We start from the raw sequence: 16,180 nt of genomic DNA, 5'->3' as shown, positions 1-16,180 counted from the left end.
TTCAATAATTTAACCAGAATAAGTGATCTTTTTACTTGAGCATCAAAGAACTGCAATATGCTGACATTTAATAAAAGACATCAAGAGAGTTCTGGTGATACACTAGCATATAATTGACTATCAAGTACAAATGGAACAAGGCTCCACATGACATTTATTTTCATTGGAATTTTGTTAGTTAATCCCTAACTTTAAAATTAGTTGTTGGTTTCCTCAATAAGTATTTAAATTCCCTGCTAGTAGAGTGGTTAGTTCATTCATTTGGCAGTTATGTATTGAGTACTGACTAAGCATCAGGCTTTGTTCTAGGAGCTTGGAGCACATTAATGAGCAGAGCCTACAAAGATCCTGCTGTCGAATTTAGTTTGAAAGTGCCAGTAAACATTCATTTAGATCTGAATCTTTTTCTTTTCTAAATGGAAGTAAATTGTAAGTGTTTTTTGGTGAAATCTTAATGCTTATAGTTAGTCACCCAAGCATTTAGTTACCCAGTTGGGTATTTGAGAGAAAAATTAACCAGTGAAGACTACTGTATGTACAAAGTTTTATTTTAAAAGCTGGATTTTATTAAATATATGAATCTATCAGTTCTGATAATCAACATAAAGTTTCCCATTTAGCAAAATAAAACCAATTTAGTTCACTTAAAAAATTTGTAGGGACTTCCCTGGAGGTCCAGTGGTTAAGACTCCACACTTTCAGTGCAGGAGGAGCAGGTTCGATCCCTGGTTGGGGAACTAAGATCCTGCATGGCACGCAGCACGGCCAAAAAAAAAAACAACTTGATCCCAGGCCTTAAGAATCCCACAGATGAAATCCAAGGGACAAGAGCTCACAGTCAAAAATCACAAAACACAAAAGGAACCCAGGCAGAGTAAGACTTACCACACTCTGAAAATAAGAGCACTTGATATTTCAAGAAATAAGAGGCCTCTTTCAAAACTATGATTAAATATCAACATTTATAGAGAAAGAAAACAATATTTACCACAAACAGATCCTCACTAAATGAATTTCCAAAAGATGCACCTTTATCATCCCACATAAAAGTCAGAGATACAAGAAGGAACAGTGAGCAACCATACTGTGTATATGTGGGTATATCTAAACAAACAATGACTGCAAAATTAACAGTAATATCTAACTCGTCAGGGAATAAGAATAGCATTTACATTGGAAAGTGGTGATCTTCAGGTTATTTGAGAGGAGGGTGGAGATACTGATTACCTAGCCAGTGTCTTAAATTAAGTATGCAAATAGTCATTAATCCTTTAAAAAAATTGCAATCTAATGTTTATGACTATAAATTTGATGTTAATGTGAGTATTAATTAAGCACCCGAGTTAAGTCAGCTTCTGCATGTTCTGTAAGCCTCTTTGCCTCTCACAGTGGCTCCTTGGCCTCATTCCAGGTTCCATGCCGACCAACTATGAGCTCTACTATGGCTTCACAAGGTTCGCTATTGAGCTTAATGAGTTAGATCCTGTACTAAAAGATCTCCTTCCACCAACAGATGCCCGATTCCGGCCAGATCAGAGGTGAGCAGGGCAGTGGTATTTAAAATGAACACTAGGTCATGGCATGGTGCTTACAGAAGTCATCAAGACTTTCGCCACCATCATTTATTTATTCATTAAATCATTCATTTCCTTATTCACTCAGTAATAGCTGAGTCTTCTACCTAGGTAAAGAGCATTCAGAGGATGATCATAATAGAAGATTAGCTCAACAAAAGTTCCCCGCAGAAGGTAACACAGACGTTTTTTAACAAAAAATGCCCCCCCCCACCAATTTACCAAAGGTCTGCAAATTATTGAACTCCTCACACAATCACTCCTCACCTCAGTGTATTTCTATAGTTCTATTACTCTATAACATGGACTATCTTTTTTTTTTAATTTTTTATTGAAGTAACATTGGTGTTACATTATATAATTGTAACATTACATATATAGTAACATTATATAATTTTCATGTATGCAACATTATTTCTACTCCTGTATACCTGTGTATACCAAAAATTTCGTTTCTCTCCATCACCATACAGTTGATCCCCTTTAACCATTTCAGTGAAGAATAAGAGGATAAGATACAGGGGTACCTAGAAATACTTTGAGTCAAAGTGTGGAGTTTTCCCAACATGTTTTTGATCCCCTGGGGTGTGAGATATACTCAAAATACAGTACCATTAATACCTTCTGATTCTTTTTTTTTAAATTATTCTTACATTGTTCTGTACTCATGTCCATTCCTACAGAATTAGTTTTACTTCTTACAAGAATTCTACATGTCATACAAATTGTATCCAAGATCATTTTCTGTTCCCAGTGTCTTTGTGGCTTTATCTGTCTTCCACGAAAATGTTCCCAGTATTGAATGTTCTACTATTTAGTTCCCTCATATTCCCCCTTCTTTCTCTAGAACATGCAGTCTCACTATTTGACATTCAAACTTATCAGTAAGCTTCCTGTACAGTGTGTATCATACTGTATACCTGTTCTTTGCTCTCATTTTAGAATTTAAATATTTGCAAATCACCATTGGGTCTGCTTTTTTCTTCTCAATTCTATTTCAGTATTCCCTTTCTGAATTTCATTTACTGTTCATTTCCTTTCTGTGGCCTTTTGTAATTTCCCCCAACTGTTACCTTATCCTTTTTCATCAGTTTTACTCTGTCCAATAAAACAGGAAAACTCCTTCCCTCTCAATCTGTTCTAAAAGTAGCTGAAGAACACTCAGGTACCATCCTCCATGTTGTGGCCTTTAACAAGTGCTTTGTGATAACATGGAAAAGGAGCACAGCTGGGGACTTCATGATGTCCTAACCCCAGACTCTCTAGTCAACCTGAAAATCTCAAGTTGTGGAACCCTAGACAGCACAGAAAAGTCTTCAAAGCCAAGCACTTACTTTTCACTCCTCCCATTTTATTGCTGAAGTCAATAATTCAGTTCACATACACAGAAAGTATGTTAGCTGGTGGCAGACAGAGAGAGTGTGGCCTGGGGAAGGGGCGAAGGGACATAATCAGAGCATTACTGTTCACTGTGTTATGTTCACAGCAACCAGAATTTAAGTTTATGCAAATGAGATTATTTTGTTCTCAGAGAAGAAGGTAACGTATTAAAAGATAAACTGCTTTCTCCTTAGATTTTTGGAAGAAGGAAATTTAGAAGCTGCAGCAGCAGAGAAGCAAAGAGTAGAGGAACTCCAGAGATCTCGAAGACGATACATGGAAGAAAACAACCTTGAACATATACCAAAATTTTTTAAGTAAGTCAGTTTTCATGTTTTGCAAATGGTTGCCACAAGCAATGAAAAACTCTAGGTAAAAAGAAAATGAGGGATAGTTTTATGTCCAGGAAACTTCGAGGTGGAAAATTAAACTGATTTTCATCACTGGTTTTGCCAGTGAAAATACTGAATTGGATTTTGGTCTTGTGAAAAGTTTGTAGGGCTTCCCTGGTGACGCAGTGGTTGAGAGTCCGCCTGCAGATGCAGGGGACATGGGTTTATGCCCTGGTCCGGGAAGATCCCACATGCCGCGGAGCAGCTAGGCCCGTGAGCCTGTGCGTCCGGAGCCTGTGCTCAGCAACGGGAGAGGCCACAACAGTGAGAGGCCTGCGTACTGCAGGAAAAAAAAAAAAAAAGTTTGTAACCATAAAAATAAATTTTCCTCGACATCTCTTTTCCTTTCATGGACAGCAATAGAGAGTGAGGGTCTTGCCCAGAGGTTCTTTGTCCTCCAACTACCCCCTTTCGAATGGTAGAAACTTGTTCCCACTCCCTCACCCAGAGATAAGGTGGGACCCCACTGCCCACAAGGTCATCCTGGCTTCCTTAGTATTTAATTTTATTTCTATCACATGGAGCTTATATCCGTTCAGATTTGATCCTTCTGTGGTGTGATCGTGGGTGATTATTACAGGATTATTTGCAGGATACATCACACAGACTAAGCTGTAGTTTCCAGATCCATCTGTTGCCCTTCAGAGCCAGGACAGATCAGCTCAGAATAACCTCATACCCTTTCTAGTTGCCATCTCCTGGCTGCGCTGGAGCAGAAATGCAGTCTTGCCCTTTAGATGTTGAAAGTGCCCTCGCGTGGACCCTGAGGAGGCTCTTACAGTTAATGAGGTTGCATACTTTCCCCACAAGTGAAGCAGAGAAAATTCTTGTGGGTCTGGGGTCTGAAGTTCTAGTTACAAGGTTTGTACATGCTTTGTCTGGGCCACTTCACTTTTTTTTTTTTTTTTTTTTTTTGGCCATGCTGCACAGCATGTAGGATCTTTGTTTCCCCAACCAGAGGTTGAACCTGCACCCTCTGCATTGGAAACATGGAGTCTTAATCACTGGACCACCAGGGAAGTCCCTGTTTGGGCCACTTCACTTTCTAGTCCTGCCTTGAGGTGATTTATTCCCGCTCTTAGCCCCTCTCCTCATGACCCTACCCACTTCCATTTCAAACATTTCACAACAAAAGTGGGTTTATTTCTAGTCAAAATAGTCAGATCATCAATCAGCAGATAGGATGCTCACTGGCTTACCAAGTACTGCTTATATGTACACGTCTTATCTACGGGAGAGGGTCCAATTATCAGGTCACCTGAATGAGATTTGTGTCTAATGTTGATTTTTGTACTTTCACAGAAAAGTGATTGATGCCAATCAAAGAGAAGCCTGGGTTTCTAACGACACCTACTGGGAGCTGCGAAAGGACCCTGGGTTTAGCAAAGTAGACAGCCCTGTTCTTTGGTAAACTGGGAATATAGAGCTAGCCAACATAACACGCTCCGAATGAATAAATAACTATGCACAATTATGTTTCTTAGAGCTCCGCGTGGTTTCTGGGTCGACTGAAAACTGACCATTTGCTTTTCTATTCATCTTTATAATAGACTTTCAGAAGTGCATTAGACAAGGCCCCTAACCACTTTCAGATCCTTTCTGTTTTGCTGCAACCATATTCCTTAAAAAACATCCACACCCTCCTCGAAAAGCATAAAAGGAGCAGAATATAAAATCCGAGGTCTGAAGAGTCTATAAAGAAAAACGAATTGTAACTGGTGCTTAAAGCTGATCCAGAGAGTTTAAAGCAACATGACATATGAACCACGCATTTGGTCCTTTTCTGGAAGCGCCATCCCCTCATTGCAGGAGCTCCTGGGCCACAGCAGTCAGCTCAGATGTCGAGTGTGTCTGTTTGATGTGGTGTACTTGTGCTGGCCTTGTCAAAAAAGACAACGCTTTTTTGACATCGTGATGCTTCTCAGAACCTGTTCCATCTGTACGCCATTGTTCATGCCTTAAGAAATGCAAAGATGTACAATAAATCATTTTTTAAATGTGTGCTCCCAGGTTTATGTGAAGGACAGATGTTTTGAATCATGGCATGATTCACTTTCTGGGATCAGAAGAATTATGAGACTAACTCAAATGGATTGAAAAAAGTAAACAACATGTGCTTTACTTTGATATATTGGTTACTGTATCATATGTCTGAAGGGCAAGAAGGAAAAGGTGTGCTAAGTAGATCTCTGTATTCAGTTGCTCGTCAGTTTCCTGTCCTGCGTACAGTTAATAAACCATCCCTCTTCCACCTAACCTCCCAGTGTGCCCTATTATTTGGCAATATCCGTATTTGATTTGAACACTCGGCATCAGTGTTAAAACCTTGGAAGGAAATAACAAAAAGCATATGGAATTTGTCTGTGGGCTTAGGAGTACTGTAAACATAACTAATTTTGAGTGAAGCACAGTGTAACCCACATGTGTCCTGTGCCCAACCCATTGGCACTGTTGGAATTCCACTGGGAACAGACGTGAGACCACTAGAAGCTTATTTGCAATGTTTAAATGAGTTCTATGCAAATTCATATTTCATATTCTCATCAAGTGTTTCTGTATGATACATGACCACATATTAAACATTTACCTTGCTATTGGCAGAGATATAAAACTTAAGCTAAGGAATTTATCCATCCCAACAAAAATGGGGGGAGGTGAGGGACAGAAATGTGTTTTGAGTACTTCAGGATTTGTTTTTTCCTCCACTATTATATAGAGGTTTTGTAGTAACTTGCATTAGTATTCCTGAGTTTCTGCACATAGATAACTATTTAAATGCCTATATATTTTTTTAAAAATCTCTTTAGAGATTTTCCTAGAGAATTATAAAATCATGTATATTTTATTCTGTTACGTTTTTATTCTTAGACTCTTACCATCAGATTTTACGTGTTATTTTAATCTCTGATAACAAGGTTACTAACATCTTACATTTTGTTATGAGGTGTTGATTTTAGTGTTGTTTCTCCCACTCAAAGCATTCCTAATAATGGCTATTCCACTATCAAACCAAGACTGCTGAGAGCATAAGGGAAAACTCTGAAGTCTCCACTAGGTGGAGCAAGTTTTAGTTATCCTGAAACTCATTCCTCCTTTCATCTTAGTCCTTACGTTATATGTACAGCATGCACTGGTTTAGAATGAAATTTCATTGTCAAGCAAACTCCCTAATCCATCACTAGCTCTGAGCATGTAAGCAACACCCTCCCTCGGTGTCTCAATGTCTTTAATTCCTATTTTAAGTCTTGGGTGCCTTCCCCCATAGTAGTAAAATTTCCCTTATTATCAATTCTTTTTCTGCTCATTCATCTTGACGTTCTTTTATCTGCATCCTGAGATATATGCCTTTAATTTTAATTAGAATTGAATTAGAATTTTTTCGACTTCCTCAGAGAGGTATGTTCTCCCATGATTGGTAAAACTTTAGATACTATTTACAGTGCTTCTTGTCTGTATTTACTAGCACTTCCCTGAAGAGTCTCCATATTTTAGCCTAAAGGTAAGGAAAGAATTCTGCAAACAAAGGTACTACAAATAGGAAGATACCACAAGTAGGAAGGTAAGGCCAGGTGACCAACGATAGTATCAATCAGGCAGCTGGAGGAGGACCCAGGAGGGAAGCAACTACTGTACCTCACAGTGAGTTTTAATAAAGAAAGAGAATAACTAGTAGAATGGACCTTTACTACCTAATAAGTTAAACATACAAATCAGGTAGGTGAATGTTGGTCAGAGCTAACCTGAAACTCTGACTAGGATTTCAAGATGAGAATGAGAAGAATGCCAAATTAATTAAAGTCACCACATTCTTTATAATGTCCCAGATTTATAATTTATTTTGAGATTCTGATATCCCCATTAGAATTCCAGTTCAAGTGAGCAATTAAGTTTTAGGTAACGCTCCTATAATACCTGATTCACAAATCTCCCCATCAAACATTCATACCAATGTAATGGCCCCATCCCCTATTTCTTTCTCACTTTTTATTTATTTGATGGTTACAGAATTGTGACACTTATTCTGTTCGGAATTTTCATCTGCATAAAATTCAGATTTTGAGACTAGTTTAAACAGCTTTTGAGACTAGTTTAAACAGCAAAAGGATAGAATAGATATTAGGTCATTCTTGATAAAACGTGACTTATTTCTTAGAATTTTATATAAACCTTTTTATTTCAGGGGCACTTTTTTTTCCCCCTAAAGCAATCTAGGATAGCAGTGGACTTAATATATCTTTATACCTCCCCTGTGATTTACTGTAAGCTCCTTCATGTTTTTGAGCTGGTCATTAAGGAAAGCAGTAAGTGATGATGGTCCTATGGATGTGGCTAGGCAGAACAGATCGATGGCACACACCAGCATGCATAGAGGCCGACCTGAAACTAATTATTTTGCTACCCAGGGTGCAAATTTACTCTCAGATTTTACTGTTATTTTATTGGGTTGTTTAATTAAGTCATTATTTTTCATGGGTTACTTGAAATTCCAGGCAGTCGTAAAAATAAACCTCATTTGAGATACCTTTTAATATTACACATCAATTATATGTGACATAAAAACTACCAAATGTATTTTGGTAAGAGAAACCAAGGAGTTTTTCATACAAGGGATGCCACGTTGTGGATTTTCTAAACCTTTTGCTGCTCTTCCTCATTCTGGCCCCAGGACTTTTAGCGATTCCACTAATCAATCATTACGTTAGGTCCTGCCCCCAAGGAGCACTGGAGGGCGGAGTTAAAGAGGAAACTGATCCGACTGTTTTGCTTAGTTGTGATTACAGCCTTGGCTGGAGAAGGGTTTATAATCATAATCGAATGTACATTTTGTTAGTACCTTGTGGATTATCCATTTTGTCTAATCTTGTTCTCTGTCATCCAGATAATGAAGTGTGGGAGCAGAGCTCCTCACACACCAGGGGTTGTAATAAATGTTTGCACTTGACTGAGTTGGTATATTATGACTGGCAAAGTAAATAAAGTTTGTGTACAAAATATTTATTTCTATGGGAACCATTATGTTCAGGATATATGAAATGTATCTAATTAAACAATTATGAATCTATTTTGTGCTCTAGAAATATTCTTTTGGAGGAGAGATGGAAAAAATGTCATTGGAGCTAGGATTAAAATGTGTGGATTTTTTTTTCTTTTTTTTTCCAAAAAGCTTCCCAGTCATTTAGAAATAGTGCTTATCAAACTAGGATTAGATTCTCTAAGTTTTAATTGAATTTCTTTTGTGAAATTGATACATCAAAATATATATCACATGAATCATTCTGTTAAACCTGACTTTAATACATAATTGTAAGACTGAATTGTGACTGAATTGTTAAACCTTTGCTGCAGCCTTTGCTATTAGAGAAAATGGCAAATTGTTTAAGAAAGGACTAGCTTTAATTTTTCCAAAATGTATCTAAAGAAGAATGAATTTTTCAGAAATTGCTGTGCTGAGTCAGCATTCCCAACATCTTAAGAAAATGAGCCCCACGATTAAGGCAGCTTACAGGTGGCAGTATGCTGCTACCCAGGGTGCAAATTTACCCTCAGATTTTGCTGGTTTTTAATTGGCTTTTTAAAAAATTAAGTCATTATTTCTCATGGGTTACTTAAAATACCCCATAATTTCCAGCTTACAGGCCTGTCAGTCATATGCATACTTCTGTTTTCCAAAACAACTATCTTGATTCATTTTCTCTTTCCCTCTGATCCTGAAATGGTGAGGGGCAGGGATACATGTGTCTGTTCTTTTGCACTATGTCACTGAGTGTTTATAAAATATGCAACATTTATGCACAGTTGCAGGGTAGTATATCAATATTAGAACTACTGCATTTAGCTCCGTGGAACACTATTAAATGTTCATGGATTAAAAATTACCCCATAATTATGTATTATTAGTTTCCTCGGTATCTCCAGATTGGTAGGAAAAAACATAAAAAAGGAATGCTTTTATTTTCTGCAAAAAAAATTGTTTTTTTATCATTTCTTCCTTCTAAATATAAATTAGGACAGTTTTGGAAAGAGGACTATCAAGTTTTCATAAAGCAAAGTATAATCCTATTTGAGTTCTACCTGTTTCTCTTACTCTTAATTAATGGGGTAAGCACAACTTAACACTGTTAAAGACAGACTAGGGCTTCCCTGGTGGCGCAGTGGTTGAGAGTCCGCCTGCTGACGCAGGGGACACGGGTTCGTGCCCGATCGAGAAGATCCCACATGCCGCAGAGGGGCTGGGCCCGTGAGCCATGGCCGCTGAGCCTGCATGTCTGGAGCCTGTGCTCCACAATGGGAGAGGCCACAACAGTGAGAGGCCCGCGTACCACAAAAAAAAAAAAAAAAAAAGCATTTAAAGACAGAATAATGCTAAAACTATCACTTCTTTTATCCTAGGTAGCAACACCCCACCCCCTTTAATTATCTTCATTCAGTTATTTCTTTAGGAAATAATGTGGCTGCTAGAAACTTTTTCAGTCATTTCAAGCTTATTTTAAAAGTTTTATTGATGTGTCACTGACATACAATAAACTTTACATATCTGAACTGTACAATGTGATACATTTTGACATATGCATATACTCTTGACACCAGCACCACAATTACAATAGTGGACATATCCATCATCACCAATCGTTTCCTCTGCCCCTTTCTAATCCCTCTCTCTTCCCCCTCCCCATGCTTCACCCCGAGGCAATCATTGATCAGCTTTCATCACTTTTCAAAATTTGTCTACTTTCTTGTATTAATTGCATATGGAATTTTTCTAGAAGGCTGTATGCATATGGGAGAAGTATGCCTCTAAACCCCTCCCATGCCCCTACCCCAGTATCCACCATCAAATAATAATATATTGCAAGAGATGCTCATTAAGTCCTAGGTTTGGTAACCCAGTAAAAACTTTAGATTTGAAATACTTAGAAAACAATGAACTATTTTTCACATCAAAATAGCCATGTAAGTTAATTAATTCATTTCCATCTTTTAAGGGTCCAAAATAACGGTAACACTGAACTTGCCGGCAGCGCTGAGGAAGCCCGGGGAAGTGGTTTTCTCTTGTTTGTAATGAAAGAATACCTGACAAAGCCGTGGGAATCCAGAATGACGGCTCTTGAAATAACATCATGTTGATGAGTAAGAGAAGGGAAGTAGCCTACGCTGAGTTACGTATTGTTGGCCTCCCCAGCCCCACTTTTAGGCCACAAACATTTGAAACTTCCAGTACTCAGGAAGGCTGCTTTTCCATCTCTTAAAATCTTCTCACTCCCCATCTGGAAATAAAGTTGCTAAACCTAATTTTGAAAAAGAAATGGAAATGAAGTGCCTGGAATCCAGTGAACTTCCTGCCATAGGATACTGTGCAAGTTGAAAGCTTATTCTTTATATCCTGCCCCGCAAAGCCTGTTGCTCAAAAGTCAAACCTTCCCAGAGACTGTCAAATACAGCATGATTGACATTAAATGCGAATGAAGAGAAAAGGCAAGAATGAATAAAAGAGAAATGGGATCTAGGAAACAAAAGTAGGTTCTCTAAGTGGGGCGGGGATCATGCTCCTTGGGGGCAGGTGGCTGGAACGATCCCAGGGGGCCAAGTTATTATCTTGGTTGTTGGTTTACGTGCAGATTCCTGACCTTCCCTCGAAAGACTCTGAGTCCATACATCTAGGGTGTGGACCAAGAATCCACGTTTTAACAAGCACCCTCAGCCCCCAGGGAATCTTGTGGCTGACGGGGACCCTCCGATGAGGGTGCGCTGGCCTAACCTCCCACTCCCTCGCTCCTGTTTATTGTTTTTCTCATAGTGACATTCAAGTAGTCGCCAAGAAAGTCTAATTCAAGAACTGGAAACTGCCTAGAGCTCAGTAACTTGTGACTCACTCTGCCATGTGTGGCTTCTCCTCACTTTTGTGACTTCTGTCCTTCTGCCAGGGCTGTCATATGAAGGTGAAGAGTGGGGAGGGCCGAACTCTGAAACCTACAAGATGAGATTGTGTTAATCCAGAGCCCTACAAGTGTGTTCTGGAGGCATCTAATCAGCCCACGCAACCAGAATTTACTCTTCAAAGCCGAGGGTCAACCTCCCCTGCCCCACCTTCCACTCCCATTTACACCTGGTCTGTGTCTCCAAGGGGAGTTTTGTTTTGTTTTTAATTTTCTTTGGCGGCGCTGCATGGCATGTGGGATTTTAGTTCCCTGACCAGGGATCGAACCCATGCCCCCTCCAGTGGAAGCTCAGAGCCCTAACCACTGGACCACCAAGGAACGCCCTATTTATTTTTTTAACTTTATTGAAGTATAGTTGATTTACAATGTTGTATTTAACTTCTGCTGTACAACAAAGTGACTCAGTTATATATTTTTTCATATTCTTTTCCATTATGGTTTATTACAGGATATTGAATATAATTCCCTGTGCTATACAGTAGGACCTTGTTGTTTACCCATCCTATACATAATAGTTTGCATCTGCTAATCCCACACTCCCAATCCTTCTCTCCCCCACCCCTCTTCCTAAGAGGATTTTTTAAATTGGCTAATGGGGCCTGGCAGGTGGAAGCCACAGGGAAATTCTGTGGCAAAACATGCTTTGATCACCTGACTGATATTTTTATAATGAGGTCTAGCCGCAAATTCTTTTATCCAGATCAGCTTCTTCCCTGAAAATAATATATTTTAAACTTTTCATTGGAAAAAACTTCACTGTGAAATTACTCTGCTTATAATTGAAGGTATAAAGGCATTAGTCATGTAGTGTTCATTTGCATATGGTCATTTTGAGATAGAAAAATTAAATTTTATCATATATTAGTGATAGAATTTCAGGCAACTTTCTACAGAAAAATAGCTTGCAGTTAAATTTCCTAATGAAAGAGTAATTATCCACTGAAAAAAATTGTCGATTCTGTGCGACCTCAAAATAAGAGTTGTACTCTTCAATGCATGTTGTATACTAGAACGTTATATTTGTAAGAGCACAGAAAACAGTAAATTTTAAATAAACTATATGAAGAGGCTTGTTTTTTATGAATAGTATGTTCTAATGACCTTTCCATGGAAGTAGTAAAGATTTTTACCTCTATCGAGACTTCAAGTAGTATGTAAAGAAGATTGAGTGCTTATTCTGACTACATTTCCAGCTCTTTTTTCATGTAATAACAATGTAGAAACTGTTTTCAAATCAAACACCAAAACACAGGACTTTTCTCTGAATTTTGAACATATTTATATTAAAAGACTCAGAAAGCTGGTTTCAGTTTTCTATTTGTTTCTAGATTATAGGAGTAAAGCTGTAGTTCATGAGGACTGCAGGAAACCCAATATCGCACAGATCAGGGTTTTCCATGGCTTGTCTCTGGGGAAAGCCCCTAGGGGTTAGCTTTCACTCATCCAAGTTCTCCCTTCAGAAAGAGTTTTCATAGGGAATATTTTCTTTCACAAGTGAAAGCACTTCCAATAAAGTAGTAATAGTGTATCCTGGTCTTTGTAATGCATTGTAAGTAGAGGATTTATCAGTCTTGAGCTCCAAGTCTCTAATTTCTTATAAAGAAGTGTAGGAAGAAATAATTTCAGAGGCAGTGTCAAAGAAAGCAATATACCAAACGTTTGGGTCACTAGAATCCCCAAATCAGTTTCTTCTAAAACAAATATTGACAGTCGACCTATTTTAATCCTGCTGGAATATGTTAAACACATAGGCCCTGGTGCCATTCAACAGCCTGGTCCACTCTGGTGAATTTATAGGGTGGTGCACAGCCTCATCCTGACACTGTCCAATCACGGAGATGATCTTCTCATATCCCCTCCTGGAAATGTGTTCCTAGTATTATTCTGAGAAGCTTTGATGTGAGTTGCAGGAGTGCACAAAGAAATCCTTCTGCCTTGTGTCCTTTTCTGAAAAGTATATACAATAGAACTTCTTAGCTTAGATGGACAGAGGGATGGAGGGAGAGAGGGAAAGAGAGGGAGAGAAAGACTGAGAAAATGATAAGAGCTCAGGATGTCAAAGAAATGCCCTGCTCCTTGCTGTATGTAATAAAGCAACTGGAAAGCAAATTGAAAAGAAGAAGCAAAGGGACACAGTAGATGAAACTTTTATTTGCATAGTCTGTGATTATATAATCACGGCTACCATAAGTCAGTTCCCTAGTCCAATTACAAAGTCATGTCATAGAATTAACCTCTTATGAGTGCCCATAGCCCCAGTTACATTACACTGTTGCTGGCTTGTAGGTAGTCACTTCTTGGTTTAGTTTTAGCTTCCTGGGTACAAAATTTGGATGGCACACTGGGGTAAATACAACTGAGTTTGTGATAGCTCATCTGCTCAGAGGGAAAGCCATCAGAGAGTGAGGGTTAAATGTTGACGGCCATTGGTTGGCCTGACTCGGAACTGCGGAGGCCCCTCTGGCCGCTGCTGGGTAGCTGTCAACAGCTGCATGCCTGAGGTGGCTGCTTCCTTTCTGTGTAGGCTCAGCTAGCAGGGCTGTTCTTTCCTTTAAACAGTGGGTTTGATGGGCTTCCTAAATTTGACGGGGGAAAAGTGAAAATTACAAAAATAAATTCCTACCAGGAAGCTCTCAAGTCTGAAACAAGGTCATCCAAGTGCCAAGTACTTGAGGATAAAAACCAGTGATCACGCTCAGCATTTCCTAATTACTCCTGAAATTGTCCATGGTTTTTAAGTTTACCAAAAGTTTACTTCCCAGGTGCTAACAACTCAGTATTTTAAACCACCCTTCAAACTCCGGTCATTATCTATAGAATTTTAGGAAGACAAATATGAGAATGAGAATTTTTCTTTCAAAAAAATTTAAACCACCTTACATCCAACCTTTCTTCCCAAAGTCTCTCCCCACTGAAGGCTTAATTCTCCACTGCATCTCTCAGAATTTTCTATAGGCTATCACCATACTTTTTGGTTGATATTTTTTTAAGCTTCTTGCCTTTCTTAAAATTGTCTTTTAAATCCTCTATTAATAAATCTTGGGCTTCCCTGGTGGCGCAGTGGTTGAGAGTCCGCCTGCTGATGCAGGGCACACGGGTTCATGCCCCGGTCCGGGAGGATCCCACATACCGCGGAGCAGCTGGGCCCGTGAGCCATGGCCGCTGAGCCTGTGCGTCCGGAGCCTGTGCTCCGCAACGGGAGAGGCCACAGCAGTGAGAGGCCTGCGTAAAAAAAAAAAAAAATCTTCCTCTAGTCTTTTTTCCCCCATGTAGAATAAAGTACATTTATATTTATGTAATTAATATACTCTCTTCAAAATGTACTAGTCATTTTGTGAGGTCTCTGTGGTTAATTCTCTAAAGTATTCCAAAGGCATTTATCCTTGGTGTACAGAGTAAAGGAAAGTGACAGGAGAAGCTTCTTCATTAACCCTGCTACAATTCTGGGCAAATGATGTTCAAACTGAGATAGGCTTGGACCTGGGACCTGGGACCCTTTACTGGAGTGCCTCCACCTGGACAAATGTCTCCTCCAGCAACAGAATACAAAGAAACTCTAAGGGACTAAAAGTAACTGCCTGCATGCACAGTTGGGGCAAATCATGAACAAAGAGATACAAAAAGGCCAAAACCCAACTGACACTTCTGAGGAGCCAGGAACAAAAGCCGGGTACTTCGAACGATCCCTGCTCACAGCACCACCAAGGGGGTAGGCGGACTACCTAAGCCGCCCCTCTGGACCAACCCACCTATCTGTCCCCACCCTCATCCCATTAAGGAACCAGGTGGACCCCCTTCAGGGTGCGAGCAAGGGCACCTGTTCCTTGTTTTCACTCCTTCATGCTACAGCACGAGTCCCAATAAAGCCTTGCCTGAATTCCTTGTCTGGCCTCTTATCAATTTCTGTTGACTAAGTCCAAGGACCCTTGTCGGTAAAAAAACCAAGACTGGGTCTCAGTGATGCTTTAAAATACCATCACTTGTGTCACCAATGTAGGTGTGCACCAGCCTTTAGATTTTGTACATTTACTTCTAAGAGGTACCTGCATATGCAGGCACCTACCTAGGCGGCCACACAGGAGGATGGCATTCCCAGCGTGGCTTCTTCCATCAGTAATGTTCAGATTCATGGTATCAGCCCCAAGAGGTCAGCTATTTTCTAAATTCCTCACAATTTTGCCAAACATAGTTCACGATACTTAGTGAAACATTCCAAACTTTTTTATTTTGTTCAGTGCAAAAGATGTTTTTCCACAGTCTAGCTGAATTGGTGAAATTGCCTAAAGCTAGTATTATGTGAGAAGCTGTATGATCAGGCCTCTCAAGATGGCTGTACTCTTGCTCTCAGTCCATCTCCTGCTCCATCAATGTCTGCTTCACCTACACCCAACTCACCTGACTGACCTTCCTACACACTTGCACCAGGCCTCAGCTAGTGATTGTTCTAATCTTTAGATCAGAGTCTCTACACCTGGAGAGCTTATCAAAGGCATGGTGAGGGGCAGGCTCCTCTGCTAGTTTCCCTGGTAACCGATGAGCCAAGCTGACGTCAATTCCGCCTATAACAGGCAACCTCCCCCCACCCTCTGGGAGCAAAGATGGCCGCTACCTGCGCACACGGTGGCGGGCCCCTCGGGGACGTCGCTTGAGGCAGGTAAGCAACCCCCCCACCTCACCCCAACCCCCGTCCGCTAAACCACTGGTGTCTCTGTCGCTGACTCCAGCTCTCCCTTCTGCCTTGAGTCTGGACAAGTACAGGGCTTGCAGGCCTGTGAGGTGCAGCTCAACAGAAGCCCTGAGGTTATTGATTTAGATGCTTTATCTTTCATTTGTTAGCATCTGGGACAAATCCTGACAACAAATCCATGCAGGTATATTATGCGTGCTTCAAATTTGA

At 39.9% G+C, this 16,180-nt stretch overlaps 1 protein-coding gene across 7 annotated transcripts in view; it reads left to right on the top strand.

Moving 5' to 3' along the window:
* Positions 1–6,088, top strand: part of OSBPL6 (oxysterol binding protein like 6) — a 206,845-nt gene extending 200,757 nt beyond the window's left edge. For all 7 annotated transcript variants that reach the window (XM_029225083.1, XM_029225080.1, XM_029225081.1 and 4 more), the window contains 3 exons: positions 1,412–1,538; positions 3,149–3,271; positions 4,649–6,088. In XM_029225083.1, the coding sequence (XP_029080916.1) occupies positions 1,412–1,538; positions 3,149–3,271; positions 4,649–4,757 (359 nt within the window). In that variant the 3' untranslated portion in view covers positions 4,758–6,088. The remainder of the gene's footprint in view (positions 1–1,411; positions 1,539–3,148; positions 3,272–4,648) is intronic.
* The last annotated feature ends 10,092 nt before the right edge of the window (positions 6,089–16,180 follow it).

Source organism: Monodon monoceros, unplaced genomic scaffold (assembly GCF_005190385.1).
Source record: "Monodon monoceros isolate NGI ecotype Baffin Bay Population unplaced genomic scaffold, NGI_Narwhal_1 Super_Scaffold_16, whole genome shotgun sequence".
Lineage (NCBI taxonomy): Eukaryota > Metazoa > Chordata > Mammalia > Artiodactyla > Monodontidae > Monodon > Monodon monoceros.
This window is presented reverse-complemented; position numbering and strand designations above follow the sequence as displayed.